The sequence below is a fragment of the Amblyomma mixtum genome, chromosome 4, assembly GCF_055824585.1.
Source record: "Amblyomma mixtum isolate Tamu chromosome 4, ASM5582458v1, whole genome shotgun sequence".
Taxonomy (NCBI): Eukaryota; Metazoa; Arthropoda; class Arachnida; order Ixodida; family Ixodidae; genus Amblyomma; species Amblyomma mixtum.
In genome coordinates, this window is record NC_143015.1 from 156021671 (window position 1) to 156045912 (window position 24242).

The 24242-nt window shown below is 48.3% G+C and overlaps 1 protein-coding gene across 1 annotated transcript in view; it reads right to left on the reverse strand.

Annotated features, from left to right (window-relative positions):
- Positions 1-557: 557 nt before the first annotated feature.
- mwh (multiple wing hairs) overlaps positions 558-24242 on the reverse strand; it is a 230814-nt gene continuing 207129 nt past the window's right edge. Inside the window, exons 5-13 of the mRNA XM_089541011.1 lie at positions 15081-15131; positions 13758-13856; positions 12687-12839; positions 11937-12053; positions 9532-9672; positions 7243-7314; positions 5537-5605; positions 3806-4024; positions 558-2718 (exon numbers count right to left, since the gene is read on the reverse strand). Coding sequence (XP_089397137.1) covers positions 1738-2718; positions 3806-4024; positions 5537-5605; positions 7243-7314; positions 9532-9672; positions 11937-12053; positions 12687-12839; positions 13758-13856; positions 15081-15131 — 1902 coding nt within the window. The 3' untranslated portion in view covers positions 558-1737. The remainder of the gene's footprint in view (positions 2719-3805; positions 4025-5536; positions 5606-7242; positions 7315-9531; positions 9673-11936; positions 12054-12686; positions 12840-13757; positions 13857-15080; positions 15132-24242) is intronic.

Below are 24242 nucleotides of genomic sequence, written 5' to 3' on the forward strand. Positions count from 1 at the left end.
CGTCATGGAAGGTATGATTTCAAATTACCGCTGTCGTCAGCCACACCCTGCCCTGACCCGTTAGACACTGCCAAACAGCACTCGGCAGAGTTTGCCTTCAGTGGCGTTTTTTTTTCCCCTCAAAGCAGGCGTTTGTGCGTTGGAAATGTACCGATACCTTCGATGACGTCAGCATGCGCCTCCCACTTGGCGTTGTGCGCTGTGGAGAAGCTTGAAGGGCGTCCGGATTTTAATCGGCGATTACTTCAGTATTTCAAGTGCTAGCCCAAAAAGACTTCGCATGCTTTACCTGCAAGTTTCACACATTCGGCCCTTTTAAGCTCGTTGATGTCTAAAACCTATACAGTTTTTTCTTTAAGCCAGTAAAGATATCACGTCATACCTTTAAGACGGAAGTGTCCAACCCAAGGTTGTCTACGTCCGCAGCCGTTTTTTTATGACAACGTCATGTTTCAGCTCATACACAGTTCCCGCAGGATGGAACTCGCTACATGACTCACCTTAAGAACCCGGGCTGAAGTATCTAAGTTTCGGTGCACAGACACGCAACATTTTGGTGACTGACTTTATTTGCAAATGACCTGTATAACCCCGCAGAGCCGTTGTACTCGTGTCGTATAGGCACTGCACAATTCGCAGTGTCTCACTGTGTAGCCAACATTGGGCCGTTTATTTTTTAAAGGACGAAAAGGAGGGCAAAGAAGTACGAAGACAGAGCACGCGATGACAAAAAAGAAAAGAAAGAGGAAAAAGAGACGCCGAGCTCAATGGCGTCACTGAATAAGCGTTTGAAGACACAACACAATGCTTTGGCGGCTACAGTAAGCCATCGCTGTATGTTCAGCCGGTCGAGTTTTCAGCAGTGGTACGCTTAGATAAATACGCCCATTGCGGTTTCACCGGGAAAACGACCCCCGCACAAAGCTCAGACAGCTGACATCTTCCCCAACACCTACACATCTTGTTTTGGGTGCGAAAAAAAATGGTCTAAAAAAAAAAATCACCAAGCCACGTTGGAGTTAGAGCGCCTCTAAAAGGCGTAGCGGATGAGCAATTAACATAATGAGGTGAGGGAAGCGAAAATACAACTTTGATTCGTTTAAATTATAAGGTCAAAACGCGAGGGTAATGCATAGAACAAGGCAGTAGTGAGTTATGTACAGAGCGTCGCAAAAGCCTGTCGACGGCCGGCATTCAACCACTGTCAAGACGTCTTTTTTAGCGGCATCTTATATAGCCTGGCAATCATCGTGAACGTCAAAAAGCATTGGGCGCTTATGTTTCAATAGCTTATGCACCACATGAGTTTGAAGGTTCTGGGGCCACCGCATTGCATTGTCACTTTGTGAAACGATGCTCGCTGGAACCCGGACGATGCCCTTCGTGACAAAGAACGCAGCTTAATATGCTCCCTGCGTATGCTTTTCGTGCTACGTGTCATCGACTGAGGGCAGAGAGCTCAGACATTTAATTTCGCACTTGTGTCTAGACCGTGCTACGCCTAGTGCGGGGCACTCTTTATGCTATGATCAACGCTTTCACACGTCAAAGGCTTAAAGCTTTGGCAGGGACAACATTGTGCGCTGCGGGCTTCAGGGATGTCTCCTTAGCTAAGCCTTCCTTGTGCAGTCGCTCTTTAAAGCTCGAAGACAATGTAACGCATCGAACGGCGGGCTGGGGAATGCAACGTTTCTCATTGGAGACTGCAAAAACGCAAGAAAGCACAGCGAAACATGACTACAACCATCCACCGATCTGCCTCACAGCGTCTGCGATCTCGCGATGCACCTCCGTGCTCACGGAGTCCCTCACGGCGCTGGACACCACCGGCGACGGTGACGTAGTGGAAACCTTCGTGACGTCACTTCCTGCCCCTTTAGGCGACGCCTTATTGGAGCCAGAGTAGAGACCGCAGTTTCCGTGGCCGCGGAGGATGAAGTTCGCCTTGTAAGCCGCAATGCCCGCCGGGAAGGCACCGTCGTCGACGGGCGTACCTTCCTGGCCGTTCAGCAACTCCTCGGAACCGCTCCGACGCGCTGTGGTGAGTGTGGAAAGTCGAGAGCTCTTGGGAAAACTCGCAGTCAGGCCTAACTTGCTGCTGGGCGGTGGCTTGGCGCAGACTGCAGATATTTTTCCGGTGGAGGTCTTCGGCGTCGCGTTCGTCGTCGCCGTTAACCTAGAACTGAGTTTGTCCAGAGGCAGCGAAAGGGACGTTGGCGGCTTCGTAGCGGTGTCGCCGGTAGCGGCTGGTTCTGCGGTGACGCTCCCTCTTGTCAGGACGGACGATGACGCTGACAGGTTCGGCTGCTTGCGGAAGCCCGTAGAAGACGATGAGAGTTCTTTGGATCGCTCTAAGAGAATGCCGTTGCTGATAATCTCGTGCGTAGACTCGTTCTGCTGCAGTTTGCGCCGGTCTTCCGACTTGCTGCGCCGCCTGGCGGTCGCGGAGTCGACGAAGCGGTGGACGCCGATGACGCGGGGTTTCTCGTCGTTGACGTCACCGCTTCTGGCAGCTGAACGGCTGTTCCTCCGGAACAGTCTGGGCTCGGGCAGAGCTGGGTAGTTCCAGTCGATGGTGTCGTCTTTGTCGGAGCTGCCGTCGCTGTCGTGGCGACCACCGTTCATTGAGTTGGCCTTGCCGTTCGGTGTGCCGCAGCCCAAAAGGACCGCTGAGGCGTTCTTGGTTTCGGTCGTCTTTGATATCTGTGCGCTTGCAATCTGCAGTAAAAATAATGAAATGCACGAACGTTAGTCGTTGAAGCGCTTGGAAGCAGTTATTCATCAACTACTGTGGACCACATTCTTTGAAAGGTTGAACTTTTTTCAACTCACGAAACAATAATACCTTAACCGTGACGCTTCGGTACGATTTTATCTTTGTTTGACTCTAAGCACAAATAAAGCGTCTATACGCATTCTCACGAAGTATAAGTGGGCTCAAACAAAATAAAATTCAATGTAGCGAATAGCCAGATATTCAATTCCGATTTAGAAAAATCCACTCTTGCAATCCCGCCTGGGAAGATCTCAAGGCCAACCACATGGTAAATGTGCAAAAAGAGATACTTAATAATTTAGATTTCTTGACTAAAAGTGATCAAGATCTTCTGTCTTCAGTTGTTTGAAGTGGTACAAGCGGTGGATACATAGACGAATGATGATGACGGCGCAGAGTTTGACCAACTATGTTTGTAACTAATAAGGCTAAGATAAGGCCAGTTGGTTGGCCATGTTCTAAATGTACGTATTGCTTAATATACAGTCCACAAATGAACAGAAGGACTATGATTGCAACCATTCGAGGCCAATAAGCATGGAGGCGTTCTATCGCCTTCCTTGGGCCGACTAATACAAGTCTGGCCGCAACGTGGGCAGAGTGTAAAGTTCCGCTTTCCTGTAGCTTCTTTAATCGTTCAGTTCGCTATCAATTCTACCACTTCTTTATTTGTTCCGCTACCAAGCCCACTCGGATAGCCATAAACGAAACGGCTTTCGACAGTATACCCTAGTCCATTCCAGCTCTCACATACCACAGCGGCTATTCGCACAAAACGAGGAGATGTGACGGCCTAGAAACCAGCGCTGAATGCCTCGTAGACCGTTAATTATTTCACGGCAAGAACAAAACTTAAACAAACGTGGGTGCTCTGCCTATCACCGTCTGAGGGGCAAATGGAACAGGCCTTCCTCTGGTCGAACCTTGGCCCCAGCGGCTCCAGGGCCCACTCTTGCTTTCTTGCAGTTATCGCATGCCACGATATCGCTTAGGCCACAAAGAAGACGAGTAGTGGCGTGCCGATCGTACCTTGAGCGATGCGAGCGCCCTCTTCTCGGCGAGGCCGAGGTCCTCCGAGTCGGACTGGAAGCCGTCGGGCGGCCGGATGGTGGGCACGTCTATGAGCACTTCTTCTCCCGCCGGCTGCTCGGTCTCGGTCGAGTACTCCAGGAAGCTGGAGCGGCCCGAGTCGGTGGCCTGCGCGTCGCTTTGGTCGCTGTCCTCCGTGTCCGAAGTCTTGGAGGACGTCTGCGAGGACGAAGTATAGACCGGTCGGAAGTGTTAGGACAGGCGTCAGGTCACGCAAATACCGTAGAACAGTGCTTAAAAACGAGGACATCAGCATCGCAACAAATATGCCGCTGATAACAGAGACATCAACTGCCAGCCAACAAAACCTGCGGACGCTTTGACAGACATCACCTGTTTTCCTGTGTCTTTTTCGTCATCGCTCTGAGAACACTGGTTGATGCTAATCTTATAGGGAGTAGTTGGTGGTGGTGAAAATTTATCACCAGCGGCTAATAAAGAGAAGAGAGGGGGGCGGCTTCCACCGTCTCCCGCTTAAACATGGTCGCTGTCCCTTGGGAAGCGGCGACGTCTTCAGCCAGCTGGAGGAGCTTGATCTGTGTCCCCGGGTCGGGGCTGAGCAATAGAGCCTCCCAATGATCAGAGTCGGTAATGAAGTGACTCGCGGGTAGGGACTGCGGGCAGTTCCAGATCATATTGCCACACTGCTGATACTCTGCAGGCGCCACCTGGGGGCCGAACCTTGGCTCCTAGCGCGTGGCCGAGCGTCGTCTTTGTCTTGCATGAGCTCGGCGGTTCGGCGAGCCTCGTCTGAGAATACGGCTGTGCTTCCCGCTTCCTGCTGCGTTTGTCAGTGACAATATGATTTAGATCGGCTTTGATATCACAATTTTTGCATTTCTCTGAGTAGAGCCCTTCCGAATAGAAGCTACTCAATTGTGGATTTGGATAGGTGTTAGTCTGAGGTTTAAGACACGCTTTGGCCTGTCGTTTGGAGAGCGTTTTATCTACTGGGAGTGAATCTGAGTCTTGCAAGCTGTAGTGGTGCAGGATTTCTCTGTAAGAAACAACCTGTCCTTGCCGGATTATAGGGCGGGCTAAAAAGGATTCAGCATGCATGAACACAAACATAATTTGCAAATTTGTTCGCACGTCTCTAAGAACGTGGGATGTACAGCCATCCTGTTTTCAACTAATGTCACAACAGCGACGTCCAGATGTTCGTTCAGCGTATCATCAGAGCAGCAGTGGAAATCGCAGTAGAACAGCCGTGCAGACGACGCTGCAACTGGTAAGCGCGCTGTGCGCATGCGCATACTCTCGTTCGTTTCGGCACTGCGGTCCTAAGTGAGACGCTGATCGACCGTCTCGTAGACCGTGCTACCATGATATAACTTAAAATTTGGAGAGCTGTACATTATAATACATTACAAGTGGTGTCACAAAGAGAACTAGGCGTTTAAACTGCCCTCACATATACCGAAATTACGTGTCGACCAGTGCAGTTTGCCTAACGAGCAGACTTCTTGTGTCCCCATCCTAACGCCTCACGGAAAGAGCGCTGCGTAAATTAATTTCAAGCATACTAGACTGAATGTCAATGCACTCTTTGAATGGTAACTATGAGGTAGGGTATATATACACGCGTTGATTTACCCACTGCTGCGCCGAATTACCTGCGAATAGCCCTCACGTTGAATATCTGGACTCGAAATAGAAAATGGTGGTTACCTTTGGTTCCTCAATAACTTTCTTGAGAGTCTGAACTTCTTGCTTGAGGTCTTCGCACTTCTCTTTGAGCTGTGGATAGAGATAAATGATTATCCATATGCTTACATGGAAACTGAAGACTCTGTGCTAAAAGAAGAAATGTTAAAAAATGCCTACGTTACATCCGTTGTAAAATTTTCGGTTGAGTTGAATTTTTTTCCATGATTTAGTAGTACTAGTAAATTCAAGTTTTATGGCAGGGAAGTCATCAAGGATATAATGCTCAAGCATGTGTGTTTTATTGGGTATAGTATCAGAGAAAGCGAAAAAAGATTAAACTTAGTCAAAAGAAATTTCTGGTGATTCAGTAAGAACACAGGATGAAGCGGCGTTCGATGACTTTTCCAAGGGACGGGCGTTTCGTGTTTTACTGAAGCCGCCAAAAAATGCATTTAGATACATCAAGATGAAAATGAGCACAGGTATTTGTGCTCTGAAACTTGCGGTCAGTATTACCCTCCGTGGTTCGCTCACGGCAGATACATTTAATGATTCCGGAGAATATATAGCGTGGAGCCTTAAATTAAAAAAATAAATGGCTGTTGCTTAGCTAAGGTTAAGCCTAGTCAGATGCGAAACATATTGATGGCTAGGCTTGGTAATACATGGCTTTTCTTGGTTGACGTTCATCCCGCTCTTCATCGGTCTCTGTGGCACGCTGAAGCTTTCGTTTCTCGTTCAAATCAGCCCTGCTTCTAGGCGGCATCCCAACACCTGGCCGCCTCGTAAGTGCCCGGAGAGCGAGGCAAGCTCAGCTTTATACCGCTGCTGTAGCGTCACGTGGTCAGCTGCAGCGCCTCTGATGTGGCCGCGGCCGACCGCGCGAGCCGGCAGCCCATCTCTCCTCTGCTGTGACGTCATGTTGTCACGTGGTGTCACGCGGTCACGCTAAAGGTCAATGGTAGCTCCACCGCCGCGCTCGACGGGCTGTAGTGTAGCTCTAGTAATATGCTTCGCATAAAATTATCGGCTACTTACGAAACTCCTAGCGTGCGTTTGACAGTGTCGGGTGCCATGCATGAGTGCACTATAGCCTTGATTCTGCTTCCACAATGATTCAACTCTGTCACACACCTTGCGGTTCCCGTAAATGTGCAGGAAATTTTTTTTTTCAAAAAAAAAAAAAACATCATAAATTTTAGATGGCAAGCAATAATAAAGTGACCATTCGTTTGGTGTTCCAACTCCGAATATCATAAGATGACCCATTAAAGGTTCTTGCGGTAGAACAGAACTTTCCGCCTACGTATCCTTGGTTTAAATGATAGCAGACTTCTTCAGTTACAGCAGCAGCAGTTTACGTACGTACGTACGTTTACGCAATAAGTTAATATTATATATAGTTGCGGAACAATTATCAACTTTCTGTTGGCTTTTTGAGTTCTGTACGATTAAGTAGCTTTAGTCACGTTCTGTATCGTATATTTGTGTCGCTGCAGTTGCGATGTGAAGTTATGATTATGAATAGAGAATAGCTGGACTAGCCCGCCGTGAGGGCTTTTTCTTAATATCTTTTAGCTACTGTCGGCTATGTTTTTGCTGTTCTCTCCTGCTGCCATGAGGGCTGAGTTTTCAAGCTGCAGTGAACAGGCTTTGCCTCGGGCTCTTATATATTTCGAAGTAAATGAACTGGAAATGATACGGGCAGCTCTCATTTCATCGCTTACCTCCCGTTCGACTTGCATGAGATTCATCTTGTCCTCCTCTAACTTCCTGAGGGCCCGCCTGAGAAGTTCAACCTGAAGCGAGAAATCAGAAGTGGGCTCGTCATGGTGGGGAACTTGGTTTCTTGCACCTGTAACGCTATATTTGGAAGCTGGCGAAACGGCCCAAGATAAATTGCAGACAAAGCAGCGAGTTATGTAAAAGAAGATGGACGGGGTAACAAGAGACAAGAGGAGAGTGCACTTGGTTACGTTAACACAATAATAATCATCATCATCAGCCTAACTACACCCCCTGAAGGACGAAAGCTTCTCCTATATCCCTGCAGTAAACCCTGTCCTGTGCTAGCTGCGGCCACCTCATTCCCGCAAACTCCATGATCTCATCCGCCCACCTGACTCTCAACCGCCCCTTGCTACGCTTGCATTCTCTTGGAATCCACTCCGTTACTCTTAAGGACCGTCGGTTACATTGCCTTCACAGGATTAGCAAAGAAACGGCGGTTAATATCTTAGATGAAATCAAGACGAGTAAATGGGTATGTTGAGGTATGTAGTGTTGACAATTGATAACCGCAGGTTCATCAGGGCAAGTAGCTTCCTAAAGAGAAGGCAAGCGTAGTAGGCAGTGGCTGCGAGTCAGGCGGGACATGGCATAAAAGAGTTTGCGAATACACAGGATGGCCGAAGCTGGCACAGTACAGGGTTAATGAATATCAGGAGGAGAAGCATTTGTCCTGCAGTGTGCGTAGTTAGGCTGATGATGAAAGTTGGGATGAATACTGCGCTGCAACAAAGAATTTCGAACTCTTCACGACATTCGCCTTCGCACTTTCCGCGTACCGATAAAGGAGGCAGTAGGCATTCAGCATCTTCCCTGCGTCCGTTTCCTCCCCCGCACTCACCAGAGTCTACAAGCTGACATAAAAGCGACATCGGCAGCCGGCGGATTCTGAAGCACTGCCGTCTTAAACCTGCCGAATCTGCTTGCTATAACTTACCATGGTGAGTTAAAACCAGGGTTGTGCTTTCAGTTCATTTTTTCACGGGCAACTTTTCATATATATAGTAACAGTAGTTGTCTTTCGGGACATCTGCTGTTGAGGGAGTAGTTCCTGTTTAGTGTGCACAGCCAAGCTATAGACTTCAATGACGACAGGCACTAAAAGAGTGTGTCCTTGTAACTCGAAAACAATACTAGTCCCATTAAGAGAAAAGCCGGCAGCGTATGTGTGCGTGTGTGCGTGTATGTACGCGCAGATGATACAGAAAACTCCAGCGATTGCAAGAAAAATGGGGTGACGTCATCAAGCGGCCGTTTGACACACACAGCAAGCCGAGCATTGCCACTTCAGACAATCCCATACACGTCGTTCGTCTATATATACTCTCCACTAGCCGACCCCCATGTTTTTCTGACATTCGTACGAAAATTGTGACGCAACCGTCTATAGTACAGCGTTCTGGGTGGTGTCATACGATTTTTCGCAGCATACAGGTCACATGTGCTAGTCAAGTTGAACGCTAGCTTGCGACAAGGATTCGAACCGACGGCATATGCACCTTCAATTGTATGCTTTCCCAGACTTTCGTATCAAAGCGTTGATGCAACCGTTAGTCGTACAGCGTTCCCAGTGGTGCCATACGCTCGTGTGTGTGTGGGTGGGTGCTGTCATACATGGCGCCACCGGAAATGGTTCCGAAAGAAGAGCTTACTGCTTGCGGCGCGCCATTTCATATAAACTCGCAGAAAAAAAAAACTTTATTGCAAGTACAAACACTACGGGTAAACAATGCACCCGTGGACAGTAATGTTTTCGCGTTCCAACATGTAAGCAGTTCTGTCTCTAGCCACCGCGGTGGCTCAGTGGTTATGGCGCTCGGCTGCTAACCCGAAAGACGCGGGTCCGATCCCGGCCGCGGCGGTCGAATTTCGATGGAAGCGAAATTCCAGAGGCCCGTGTACTGTGCGATGTCCGTGTGCACGTTAAGGAACCCCAGGTGGTCGAAATTTCCGGAGCCCTTCACTACGGCGTCCCGCATAGCCTGAGTCGCTTTGGGACGTAACACCTTCATAAATCAATCAAATCTAAGTGTCTGTGCCGAATTTATTTCAAGTCTGGGTCTTGCCAGTCTTGGAAGACGCCTTCAAACACGCACCTACCCAAGAAGCCGCTTTTTCAGGATAGCACGCTGCATCGGGCTTCACGTACAGCGCTAAGGGACCAGGAAAGTTTGTGTATCCGGTGGGGCGGGGGCCCGTATAGAGGAACGTGTCTGACACATACGTACCTCTGTGCGCAGCTTTCCGTTCTCGTTCCCCACGCGCTTATGCTCATTGAGCGCCGTGCCGACGTCCAGGTAGTTGCGCTTCCAGCGGCCTATCTCCTCCCAGACGCCGTCCGTCGAAGGAACCGCCTTCTCCTGGAGGTTCTGCGCACGCAGGTGATGGACGGGCGTAGGCATGAGAAAACACCAGCCACGAACTGTCATTGCTTGTGACGGATGAAGGCATGAAGCGCTTTCTTTTCCGATCACAAAGAATGAAAGGTCCCCAGACGAAAAGTTACAAGCAAGTACACTTGAAGCTACCCGGGATTCTTGTACAACTTAGTAAACAAGACTAATTAATCTGCACCACAGCAAAGAGGAACAGAAGGAGAGAAAGAGCAAATTCGCAAGATTTAACGTAACCCCAACTGTGTATTATATAAGGAGTGACTGCTGTGCCAGCAAATCTGTAAACACAGGAACAATGCAGTGTTAAGCAAAAGTAAACAGGGCTAACAACTACAACACAGCTCAAACAAAGTGGATATTGGAGGGAGAGCCTCAGTGTGCTTAGCAACGTTTCGGCAAAAGTACTGTCTTTGTCTCTTGTTGAAACGTTCGCTAAGCACCCTGAGGCTCGCCCCTCCCTTGTTCATCTTGTTAATGTTGTCAAGGTCTTCTTGCCCTCTCTCTACAATGGGCCCCTAACCACAACACAGGCATGAATAGTGTGAATACCTAATATATAGAGCGTCTTTCTTCTGGTTTGAGCTTTAAGAACTACTGGCTACAAATCTATAAGTGGTCCATAACTCAACGCATGGACAACTGGATCTGAGTCTCTCTGAATGGAAGCCACTGCAGATCGGCGGTACTAACACAGAGACAGTCTAAGTAGAATAACGGTATATATGGCATATGAAGTAAATAGTGAATGCGTATATGGTGTGTACATGATGTGTGTAACCTGACAGTATACATATGCACGTCTAACGGTGTATGTGGAGACTGTATGTAACGTAATTAAAGGTCAAGCGTTGGGTTTACAGTTACCAGCACTAGAATGTCTCAATGTCAGCACTCATCTCCTGGGAGGAGGTCCCTTGCAGCGAGCCCGTATACGAACCCCCCCAAGAAAAATTTTTTTAGACAGCCTAAAGACTGTCCACTGACTTCTCTCTATAAAGTCTATAGGCACTCTAAATTCTAGAGGACGGTCTAAAGGCAATACAAATGCTACAGACAATCTATAGACAATCTATAGATTTATGACTATACACTTTTAGTAGACTTTTGTCTACAGACTATAAATAGACCAAACTAAAAAATGGCTGAGGCTTAGCTTAGGTTAAGCCTAGTCAGATGCGAAGCATATTGTCGCCGAGTTGCATATCGAGCACGCCGCTTGGCTAGACGTTCCTCACGCTCTTCATCAGTCTCTGTAGCACGCCGCAACTTTTGCTTCTCATTCCAACGAGCAGCCCTGTCTCCAGGAGGCATCTCTATCCCGTGTACGCCTAGCAGTTGTTGTTGTTGTTGTGACTGAGAGAAGGATGAAAAGGAAATTGCACGGGCCTGCTACTGGCTCGAGCCAAGCCACCACCGCTGCCACGTGCAGATAGAGGAGAGTTAAAAGATCACAGGAAGGAGAGAGAGGAAAGGAAAGACGCGAGTCGCAGCAACAACTGCGTCCGCCGGAGCGGACGCTGCTCAAAAAACAGATAAGCGGCCGAAGCCGCGCTCGCCGAAGCAGGAAACACATTGGTCGCGACGCCTCGCGCGACGGCGCGAGCTGGGCCCCCGTTTCTCATCTGCTGTGACGTCACGCACCACGTGGTCATCCTTGGTCACGACGCCTCGCGCGACGGCGCGAGTTGGGCCCCCGTTTTTAATCTGCTGTGACGTCACGCATCATGTGGTATGACATGGAGGTCACGAAAGGTCAATGGTAACCACACCGCCGCGCTCGAGGAGCTGGGTTGGGCTATTTTAGTATGCTTCGCATAATATCTATAGCAAGGCAATAGAGTCTATAAGAAGTCTATGGAGTGTCTACAGACCATTTTTATAAGGGTCATTATAAGGGATAATTTTTTACGGGAAACTGGTCGTCGCTCTTTGCACAGACAAAGTGCTTTCTAAAGTTGCACCTCTGAAAGATAAACACTACACGTTGCCGGACTTCATGGCTCGTTGTTCAAGCAACAAGAGTGGTAGACAAGGACTCAAAGAAGGCGGGAGCGGCACTACCTCACGACGCACATCGTCGGCAATAGACCATGCACGTGTTGGTCTTAATCACTGCTTCCCTGCCTCTGGTTTTACGCTGCCGCTCTTGTTCCTTGTCCAAACTATGGAGACTTGAACAAACTACCCCCAGGACGTGACTTCGGTACGCATGGCCTGTACGCATCCTCTAGACGTACCTTTTCGAGGACGCTCACATCGAAGCCGGCCTCTTCGAGTTCACTCTGCAGACGTACTCGCTCGGACGGTGTCTTGCTGTTTGACAGCAGGATGTTGAAGAAGTACATCGCAGAGAACTGCAAGTCGGTCAGAAGAGCAGACAAGGTGCATCAGTGATTGACTGATCGACTGTTGGATCGACTGGTCCATTGATTGAGAGAGGAAGAGGAAGGGGGAAAGAAGGCTCTTCATCGATAGCAAGAGCTTCCAACTGTCGTGCTTGAAATCGTCGATAAGTTATTGTGCTTCAAGCCAAAGGGTACAACTTCCCCATAAAATATATTGGCATGAAAAAAATGCCGGAGTTTTAACGCCGTTAAACCCAGTGCGACTTGCGAAAGAACTTGCTTTCGAATTAGCTTGTCCGTTTCCTAAACACTGCCTTAACTTGCCCTTCGAATTCGCTTCACTCTTGCCTAGACATTGTCTTACATGGTCCTCCAAGACAATTTGTTTTAAACTTTCGTACCACGTGACCTTCTCCTAGGGAGCCACACCGTATTCAAGTCATTTCATCTCAAAGTTCAAGGGTTTCAAAGATAGATACCTCAGATGGCTTTCTCAGGATTGCTAGTGAAGTTGTGCTTTGGTACTAAAAATGCGTCAAAGTTGCAAACACATGCATGATCACGAAGTTTGGAAGCAGGGAAGTAGGGAAGTAGGACCTGATAATTTGACAGGATAAACAAACAGGTGGAGCGTGTCCTAACCTCGAACCCGGCGGTCATCTTTCCTCCTCCCAGGAGCATGGAAACGAGGAACTTGAAGCGCACTGGCTCCCCAAAGATGAGCCTCACAGAGGACATGGCTTCGAGAACCTTCACATGACCCGTGGGGTGGTCCTCACAGGTCTTCGTCAGCAGCTGGAAGAGACACGACGGAAGTGGAGATAATCCGCTCAATGAACTACGACTGCCACGCAAATAAACTAAATATCCAATGACAACTGGCCCTAATGAAATTTACTGTTGCGTCGAAACCCCTCTCAAGGCATTTTGAAAATGATGCTCAAGGATAAAAACTTCAGGGGGCACTTTGGCTCTCTAAAGTGCTGCAAGGCGAAAGCCTTTCCTGGCGCACTGTTTGGCATTCACTGCGAGGCTGTTTGTGCTCTACTAGTGCTTTTTTTTACTACACAATTTGACTGCCGACCTTGACTGCTTCTTTAGCACAACTCTCTCTCTGCTTCGATGAGTTCGGTTGTATCCATGGCTCTGTTCGCAGTAATGAGGTATGTAATGTGGTCACCCACGGACGCCATACGCCCCCTGTCGGAGCGTACGACAACTATTTTATTAGTTGTCGTCTGCTCCAAAAGCGGGCGTCAGGCATCCGTGGGTAACCTCATTACTGCGAATCCGCGCACTCTAACGTCATAGCCATTTCGACGAACCGAAAAGCGTGACACCTCTGCTGACAAGCTTCTGTCGACAACGATGAGGCATTAAAGGCTTTCGCCTTAAAACCAAGTAGATGTCAAGGTTCTGGCGGCTGCCGTTCTTATCATCCATCATGTCCACCTGAGAACCACTACACCCTCACCACTAGCATACGCCACTAGGCCTAGTACTCAGACCCGTTCCGTTGAGTACATTCATTATGGCACCTTGTAGAAAACTGCTGACGGCACAGTTAAGAGCTGCTACTTACGCTGAATATACCGATAATGCATAGTGAAAACGAGAGACGAGCTTGTCGGCATTGAAGGACGAGCATTTATTCAGGACGCGAACTGCACGTGCAAGCGAGCCGGTTACCGCGGGTAGCCAAGACGTCCTTACCTCCAGCGCCAGCTTGCGGGACTTGCTGCAGTTGGACATGATGCTGGACGCGATGGTGCACAGACCGCTTCCGTGGTTGATGATTTTCCCGAGAGATTTCTGCGAAAACGACAACAAGAGCAAGAGAGAGGAGAAAATCGCGCAACTCGACAGCTGCAGCGTCTGGGGCTGCAGTTGGCTTGTGTCGATTCGATTGATTTTAGCGCTCTAATGACATATAAGCTACTTTCACTGAACAAGGAAAGGTTGAAAGATATAAAGGGATCAAGAATGCAGTACAGGAATAGCCGCCATCGGCAGTTCTTGAAAGTAATTTAAGCTGACGTCAAGACCGATCCTCCAGCACAGATCTCTGGGGCTAGGCTATACCTCCATTTCCCAGCGGCGATCACGGAGTCGTTTTTGGTCTTGTCGTCGCGAATTCCGAGCCGACTGGCGGGAAAGAATTTTTCCAATATTAAACCCGATTTTGTCAGCAGTGCATGAATCAATTAATTTTTATTTGCAAAGGGAGGCCTGTGGCAATGCCTGGAGGATGGGGAAGAGGAGAAACCATTAAATGAATTAATAGTCCAGTTCCAAGTCATACGGCTACAAGACCAACATTGGTAAAGGATATTAAACGATGTCCCGCTCAATGCCTGCGACAGAGACTTGCTGGATGACACCGCCATAGGTGGAGGAAAGCCACTTTATCATCTGTTGGTCTTTCAAATTTCCTGTTTGGCAAAGGCAATGGGTCGAAAACATGCCACCACAGATACTGTATGTGGCTAACCTAACGTAGAACATAAATAATGTGCGATATAGATTAAACGCTGTAACAATGATATATGTGCAGTCGGGGACAAAAGTATCTGGACCACGTGTTCCTCAAATGAAGACGATAGCTAGGCTATTAAATGGCGGCTGGAGACAACAGTTGTGGAAGTGAAAATCAAAATTTCGTTCTTTCATGTCCACAAGTGGCGTCTCCAACCGCCGGCCAATAATAGAGCTATCGGCTTCGTTTGAGGAACACGTGGTCTAGATACTTTTCTCCCCGACTGTATTTGGCATCCGCTTGTTACTATAAGGGTGTACCCTCTTCCTCATAGGACTTTGTCTTTAATGAGACATTTGTCAGCTCGTTAGGCCTTTTCATCAAAGTATTCCAGTCACCAAATGCGCCGTGCGTGAGAACGCCGAATCTCGCGACCACACTGTGGTGTCCTTGTTCATCATGCATCTTAGCACTCATGGTGTGTGTTTCACAGCATAGAGCCGCACTCATCTGAAGGCTCTTACCATGTACCAAAGGTTGTACCCTAGACCTCTACTTACCTGGCAACGAAGGGAGTAGAAGAGGCATTGCAAGCAGTCCAGTTCTTCCGACTGCGAGAGAGGAAATGAGAGAGAAAAACCTATGAGTAAAAACAAGCGAAGATCCAACGGTCGGTAAAAGCGAAACACTTGCACCTCGGAAGCATCCACCAGGTGTGGTGTATTCGTCCGAATGTAGAGAGAAACAAATAGCGCGAAAGTCCACACCACACAAGGATAAATGAATCTTCACCACCAACTCAACAACATGCCCGCTTGTATGTGCACGCATACCACAACTGATCAACGACTAGGAGCGCTTTCTTGCGCTTGCGGAGGGACAATCAGCTGTGCACCTGAACATCTAATTGCTTTCGCACAGAGTCAAATATAATCCCTTACAAAAATTTTAGACAGTCTACAGTCTGTCTATAAACTTCTGTCTCTGAAGTCTATAGGCTGTCTATAGACAAATCGTAGAGAACAGTCTATAGGCAATACGAATGCTATCGAGAGTCTATAGGCAATATATAAATTTATGGCCGTACACTTTTAGTAGACTTTTGTCTATAGACAGTCTAAGACCATGGATACGACAAAAAGAAATATCTATAGGAAGACAATAGAGTCTACAAGAAGTCTATAGATCGTCTATAGACCACTTTGATAAGGAAATGGGACCACTATAGCTATCTTTTCTGCGTATATTGGGTGTAGGTAAATACGTGCTTTGTATTCATTTTTATTTCGCCCAGAATCTCGCCACTGTGCTAACAATCTTGCTACAAAATTAGCACATAAAAGAGCCATAGGAAAGGGGAAGGGTGCTCAAACGAATACTAAAAAAAACCTGCTTCACTCCGAACCATTGGCACTGATGGAGTCAACAGTTAAAGTCACACAATCACGCACAATTAATGGGGCAACCCATAAGGGACAGCACCATGCAGTGAACACCCTTACTCTACATTTTTATCGCTATTTTTCCTTTCCATTATTCCTGTATCAAGTTAAAGAAACTTTCCGAAGCCGAATCCGAGTGAGGAGAAACACTCTAGGAAGGAGGGGGAGAGTAAGGCAAGTAAGGAGAGGTAAACCGAATAGTAAGTCCTTTTTTCACGTTTTGAGAGTTTTCATTCGTCAGCATACCCAGCAATTCTGGACAAAAGCATTTTGAACGCGAACCAGTTCATGAACACATTTTTTTTTTCATATAGTGTAAGATTTCACTATAACAACCAATATCGCCGCAGATCTCTTGGCGACCGACTTTCATTTATTTTTGCTAATAACGTTTTTGCTCTCGCCAAAAGCGTTCCCCATTGGTCTTCTATGGCAGAGTTAACTGCTCGACGCGAGCGGTGGAAACACTACAAAAGAAAGATTTTTATACACATCGGAAGAATGGACCATTACCTTCGATATTTTCATAACGATACCTTATAATATTTCACTATTCAAAAATTTTCTCCAAGAATGTTACACATTAAACAACAATTTACGAGATGCATGGCGACGAACTTGTGCGTCTGAAACTCGTCATCAGATTTTTGATAAGCGCATCAATGGTAATGGGCGACTCGAAATTTTTAATTTTTAACAATAAAGGATACTTTAGAAGCAGTTTTCACGTCTATTTGCGCAGAGGTACAAGTAAAATATGATGTATAAGTGCCCATAACAAGAACGGACGGGATATCCGCCGAATAACCGATTAGGACATCTAGATCAAGGACATCCCTAGGTCATCCCTTGGAAGTCGAAGTAGGGACAAGGATATGCGGCTATGATTCGGATATCCCCGGGATTTGTGTTTTCACTGGGTCGTAGCGCAGAAAAGCGTACGGTGGGAGGCTGCGGATACCTGGCTTTTGCTGTATTTCCTCTCCAAAGGCCTGTATTTCGTTAATATGTGCCCGCTTGACACTCCTCAAAGGTACGCATCGATGTACTATCAGCGTCAAATCAAACGCGAACAAAACAACTGGAACGCGAGCACAAAAAATCAAGTATATTAGAGGCTGGAGATGAAATACAGGCGTGGGCTATTAACCTTTCAGAAGAGCGGTCTTTCCGGCTTCGATGGGAAAATCAACTGCTCATGTATTTTGCCACCCTAGTATAATATCTGCGAGTTGTGCTGTTCGCGTTTCAATTGGCTTGTTCGCGTTTCAATTGACGCTAATAGTACAATCAGTTCGTGTTGTCTGTTGTCCATAAAAGACAGAGGATAATGAAGCAGTCGTTTACAGATACTTATTATACAACGCCAAGGCTGAACCGTTTTTTTAACTGTTCTAGGTGTTCATGGCATGAGCCAAATATATGCTGTGTCCGTAGTTCCATGTAGAACCTTAGACCCTATTTATGTGCGATAAATAGGAATGCGATGCTCTCCTATTTATATGTTCTGAATTTGTTCCTATTGTTGCTTATATGAGTAGATGATCGGTTATAGAAGCTCATCGGAAGGGGCGCAGTTGCGCACCGGAAATTGCTTCAATAAAATAAGGCAATATTTACTGAAAGGCCCAACAATAAACGAAAGAGCGAAATGCGCACCGCAAGCTGCCACATCGGATAAATTCACTGCCGCCCTTAGCGGCTTCGTGCCCATATTCGCCATTTTTGCGACCGATATAATTAGTCTTTTTTTAATTTCGACAGGACACTTCAACAGTTCTGGTGGCGCCTCCTTTCAGCACAACCAGTAAACAAAAAGCTTCTTTTTTATCATCGACCATGCACAGCGTATGTGAAGTGACAAGTAAACATTCGACGCTCCTTGTGTCTTTTATATTTTTGCTTTCCTTTCAAGAATTAGGAACTGCACCTATAAGCGCGTAAATAAAAAATCTAAAGTCCCCAGAAGCTGACACCAATAATAAACATATCGGAGGCCACGCGGGAACTGTGTTCCGTAAAGGAGGTAAAGAACACCCTGTTCAGGCTCTCGGAGGCCACAAGCCAGTGAGTGTCTTTAGCGGTTGCTGAAAGGTGGCGCCACCAGGACACTAGCTTCCCGGCATTTTGCTTGTCTCCAATCCACGCGCCTCTCTTATTCGTAACACTGAGCAGTACAACAGAATTCACAAACCACAGTACCTTGCAGTGGCACATGCAGAGGGATCACCGAACTGCTATTTTTGAACACGTTAGTGGGCAACTTCTTAACGGGGCAATTTGTGTTGATCCTATTTCTGTCTTGGTGCCGGGTCGAACGGTGGTTCTAGTTCAGCGTCGAACAAAGCCACCTCTCCCGCCAAAACCACGTGTCCGTGCTCATAATCATGTGTCGCTCCTCCCCCCCCCCCCCCCCCCCCCCATTCGATGGAAATACAGTGACTCTAGTTGGAAAGAACCCTCCTCACAAACATAAAGTGATAACCCGGACATAGGTTGGCAAAGGTACCGCATATAGTAACTCAATAGAAGTGATAAAATCTGCAGTAGTTGGAACCAAAGGAAAATAGGAAAGGTGCATTTTGTACCGCGGCGTTTATTTCAGAAGAAATTAAATGCGTAATCATTTTAGATAGCCGATAATTTTACAAAAAAAATTTAAGGGACACTTAAGCTCCGCCTTATGGGTATGATTCGATAGCTTTAATGGCTTAATTCCCGTATATTCAGAACTGGTCATTCTCTACTTAGCATTAATTGATCCCATGGAGTCCTCATACCACGCCCTGTGCAGTGGTGCAGCGGTTAAGCGATGCGCCACTGCCCTGCGGTGGCAGATACTGCCACCGGTGGGGCCTATGCGACCCAGTTTGCTCTTCCCAACCAGCCTACCAATGGATACTAAAACTCCCCTGGACGTCTCTTGGACGCCCTGGACGTGCTGCGGACGTCCTTTGGAGTTTTAACGTTAATTGGGCTGTTGCACTTCCCGAGCAACCTCTCGCAACCAATCATCGATTTAATTGCCGCCTGCCACGGTGGGCAGTCTGCTTACAATGTGGTGGACAGGTTCTGGTGACGCCACAAGGTTACGTTAGCAAGGTGGCCCACCTGACTCCTCAGTTGCTTCTCTGGGGATTTTCTGTGGATTTTGCGCTCACGGTCAACGACACAGACGTCGCCGGGTTTTTTTGTGACAAGAGGTTCTTAGAGCTATCTCGTTAACAATTAGCCACATGCCGCCGGTGGGAGTCGAATCAACGACCTCCGCATGCCGTCCGGAGAGTACCTCAGGATTCTGATCAGGAAACACACGCTAGAACGTACACGAAAGAGCCGTCTTACAGCAGGAGCATATACAGACCGCGAGGAACAAAAACAAAGACAGATACGCTTGTCGGCGAAGGCGAAACCGTTTTCGGCAACTCATTAGGTTCACAGCTCACTCCCTCACGAACGCGCGCTTCCTTGCAAACCAACCCTCCTCGCCACCTCAGCCAGTGAGGTGAAAGCCTGTGTTTTCCCGCGCTGTTCACGTATTCCAATTGTGCGTCCTTCATTGAGCCGGTGCTCACGCACAACGCCGGCCATTGACGCCGCCGACTCCAAACAAAACCGTCTTCGCTTGCGCTGATACGAGCGAAGTAGTGACCACGACCACCTCAGACGAGGAGAGAGAAAAAAGGAAAGCACGAACAACAAGAGCGACTCACAGCTCCATTTGCTTTGTGCAGAGCACAACGAAAGGTGGCGGGAGGGAGGACAGTTTCGGTTTCGCGCCTTTTCAGCGTCTCTTATCAGCTCCGCTGAAGAGTTTGAAGCCGGCGACGAGAAGAAAGGAGGGTCGCTGTTTTTTTCCAGCGCATAATGGGAGAACTGCCTCGTCGCGTACCAGAAGGGGGGGGGGGGGGGGGGACACCTAATTTCTGAGAGCTCTATTTTCCCTTTGTGGGCCCCGCATAGAGAGCCCCTCCCAGCCTCCCTTTTACCCCGCATTTACTCTCGGCGACCGTATGAACCAGATACGGCGCGGGGAGCATTTCGTTTGTGTGTGTATGTGTACTGCTGGCTCAGCCATCTTATTATTCGAGCTCAGTGGTGCAGCGGCGGCGGCGATTGCGTCGTCCTAAGAAGGGCTTGGGGAGCGACATTACGACGAGAACTCGCCCGGCCCTCTCCCCCTTTACCACTCCGTGGCCTAAAGAACGTCGTAGAGCGTTGGCGCAAGCGTTGTGCGCGTATGACTGGAGTATCAGTGCTAAGCACATTGAAATAAGGCTTAAAATAAACGTAATGGCGTCGCCATAACGACGGTACCGCACGTCAGGTAACCGTGAACTAGACTGGCGGCGGCCTATGCCGTATTGAAATGTGAAGTTCACTTGAAGTGAACTCCTACTTTGGTTTGGCAGCTCTACTTGAGTGGAGTGGGCTTCCGAATCTACGTTGTTTGGAAAGCTCCACTTCAGAGGAGTGGAGCTGTCGAAGCAAAGCAGCTACACTTCACTCAAGTGGATCAGAGAGAAGCTAGCACGCAATAATGTCTAGTGACATGGGGAAAGAGTGGCGCCCATTAACTCACCGTTCTTACGTGAGAACAGCTCTGGCCATTCCGCCTATGATTCTCCTGCATCAGCTATATCTCGAGAAAAGTGGCAAAATTGGGCTAGTTGACTCATTAGGAAGAGGTAAAGCAGCACAAAGAACACGGACGACTGAAGAAAGACCAACACGCGCTGAGTATTACCAACTGGAAACGGTTTTATTTGCGTGGGCAGTAAATACCGTCGAGAAGCAACAGAACGATTAAACACACCGTGTTATCCCAGGCAGTAAAAATCAATAAAAGGGTAGGACACAGGATCTGAGATAAAGGAAGGAAGAGTTCGGATAGAGAAGTTCTTTCTTCAAGAGCGCAATCGAAGGCGTGCTGACGCAAGTCTATACATTGTCTTTATAGTATATGTTATCTTTGATTGTCGACATTTGCAATGCGGAACCCCAGCAGCACACGCAATTGGCCCAATATTAGGAATGGATGGTTTCGCTCTGGTTCATCTGTAGGACAGGCCTTTGCCAGTACGTTTCCAATATTGGGCGGATGAGTTGTTCTGCTGGGGTTGGCAGTGTAACCGCTGCTACAGAGCTCCCAGTCACCGAACTGATGTGATGCATTAGGCGAAGAGTTCCAAAAATTCCGGGGGGCACTTTGTTGACCTAAAGTGCAGTAAGAGCGGAACGCGACAGCGTCTTGCAACGCTGCCAGAGAGTCCATACAACGCCATCGCCCGTTCGACTCTACGCCTTGCTCGTCCGTAAATTGGTTTTTGAGGAAAGGAAATGTATCTGTCTCTCATATCTCGGTGGACACCTAAACCTCGCCGTAACGGGAAGGGAGGAAGATGGGAGTGAACGAAGGCACCTTATTCACTAGACGTGCCTTTGATCATTCCAAACCATCGAGCGGGCATGGCGGAGTGGTAGCGTGCTCGTCTCGCACTCCGGAGACCGGTGTTCGATTCCCGAGCTCGGCCAATTTCCTACTCGGTTTTATTTATTTATCTGGCCTGACTAGAAAGGGCAATTAGGCTAATTGGTTAAGTAAGCAATTAACTAACCTCAGTCCCACTTACTTGGAGCATCACTATACGATCCCTTCAATTGGTTGCATGGTTAGTAGCCAAAGTACAATTGGCCCCGTTTGAAATTCGCGCACTGTGACGTCACGACCGTTTCGACCAATTGAAAAGCGTGACATTCTCTGTCGACAACCCCTGCTTACAACGATGAGGCATTAAAGGCTTCCGCCTTAAAAGGCCAGCTGTTGTCCAAAAGCGTCGAAAGGAAGCGATTATTGCCTGGGATGCAAATGTCTCGCGGCTATGGTTGGGCTCCTGCGACTCTTGGAAGGCAGGTCGTATACGTGAGCAAGTGAAGCGAGTAGATGGGGCAGTGATGGGAGGCAATATCGGCTGACTGGCTGATGAGAAGGAGGAACAGACCTTATTCGAGGCCAGTACTGAAGCTCAGCGAAATAGTCCGCTTACTTCGCAAAGACCCGCTGTTCATTTGGCTGGTCCGAGTGAAGCCAAGCACTGAGGCTGAAACCGACTGAGCTGAGACTTAGCGGACTGGTATGGTTGGCATGGTACACTTCGAGTACAGGACACCAGTTACCTCTCCCAGCATGTCTTACTATGGCGAGGAAAGAACTATCAGAAAAATCATGTGTGTTGATTCCCCTGCTACTGAGTGCACTCGTGACAGACGGTCTTCCAGCAGTGCACACAGCCATCATTGCACAACCTTTGTACAGAGTATGCCAGTGTGTACTTGCAAAGAACGCCGCCGCGGTGGCTCAGTGGCTATGGTGCTCGGCTGCTGACCCGAAAGACGCGGGTTCGATCCCGGCCGCGGCGGCTGGAATTTCTTTGGAGGAGAAATTCTAGAGGCCCGTGTACTGTGCGATGTCAGTGCACGTTAAAGAACCCCAGGTGGTCGAAATTTCCGGAGCCCTTCACTACGGCGTCTCTCATAGCCTCAGTCGCTTTGGGACGTTAAACCCCATAAACTAAACTAAACTGTACTTGCAAAGACAGCTCTTGTATCCATTTCTCCACCATCGACATTCGGCTGCCCCGGCCTGCATTCGACCCAGCTTAATAGTGCAGTCACCATGTTGAAATAAATAAATTCATAAACACATGACAGGAAGACTGAAAATAACTGTAACGTTACTACAGAGGAACTGATACGAACAAGTGGCGACAAAAAAGAAAAAGTGGGGCCAGTCCCATTGGAACGGGCGTCCGCCTGTCCAAAAACAAACAGATGAAAGAACAAAAAGACTTCAAGCGCCACCTGCTGGAGGTAAAAAGAAGCTAACTACTAGTACGCCTTCTTTCACCATGATGGAGCCACCTGTCAATAACTGGCGGTGCGAGAGGCACGTAGGAACACACTAATGTAGTGCGCGCCATCCTGATTGGACGAGAGAGCTCGTACCTTTCGTAGTGCTGCAAACATCTTGTGAGACGGAGTATAGTGACATTTCAAGGTGTGTGTGTTGGAGGGGTGGGGGGAGGGGGGTGAGGAGGGGGGAATCACTGCAGCCCAAATAAACCTTCCCCTAGAAACGCCACTGTACATACGCCGTCTTTAACTTCAGGAGTTTTCGGGGCGTCGGCCGGTTTTACAAACACCCTACAGGTGGAAGAAAATTGAAAATGGGTTTTTGAGGTAACGAAATGAGGCAGTATCTGTCTCACATATCTCGGTGGACACCCGAACCGTGCAGTAAGGGAAGGGAGGAGGGTGGGAGCGAAAGAAGAAAGAGAGAATCACGTGCCGTAGTGGAAGGGCTCCGGAATAATTTCGCCCAGCGGGGGATCTTGAACCTGCACTGACATCGCACAGAACACGGGCGCATTTGCGTTTCGCCTCCATACGTAATGCAAGAGAGAGGGAAGATCCCGTTTTCATCAGCCTTTTCTCTTCGTTCCCTTTTGTTCCCTACTCTATGAGGCAACCGGTACTGCTATTGGCCGTTACATGCCGACGCCAAGTCCATCTTCCTGGTTTCAACTAGGATACCTTGTTTGTGCCTCCTAACGTTACACTTGCACTGTCCGCCAATCACTGCTACCTCTTTAGCCTCAGTGCAGTAAAACAGATCCCAGTTGACGCGTACGTTCCAGGTTATCCAGGTTGCTTACAATGATTTCGTTGACGTATACAGTAATGCCTTGGTTCGCGATGAATGCGGATCTTTCATTGTGTTTACAACGACCGAAACTTTAATCAGAAGCTACTGCGAGTCATATTAGGACGCAAACATTCATGCGAACACATTACTCAGCTTGCTTGAAATGACTCAAGCGTTTCAGAGGACAAGCCTTTCATATTCCTTGCCGAACAATACGGTGCGCATACACGCAAGACGTCAAACAAGCCTGCAGTGTGACCGTCCGAACACATGTCTTCGCTACTCCCCTCGCCCGTCGAAAACCTTCTCACCGCACTGCACGCAACTGATATGGCGACTTCGAAGGAGAGTAAGGATTGGCGAAGCGAACGGTGTGGTCAAGATCGGTGCAGCGGCGACGGCGGCCGGACAGGACGGAAGCGACCGGCGGGTCACTGATGAGAAAGGGGCCACTTTCACACGGCTCGGAGGGCCCTTATCGAAGCCGCCGATCGCCGCAGCACGCGATGGGAGACAGAGCGCGGGACACTCGGAGAAGTGCTAGCTTCCATTCGCGTGTCTCTGTATGTCCGCCT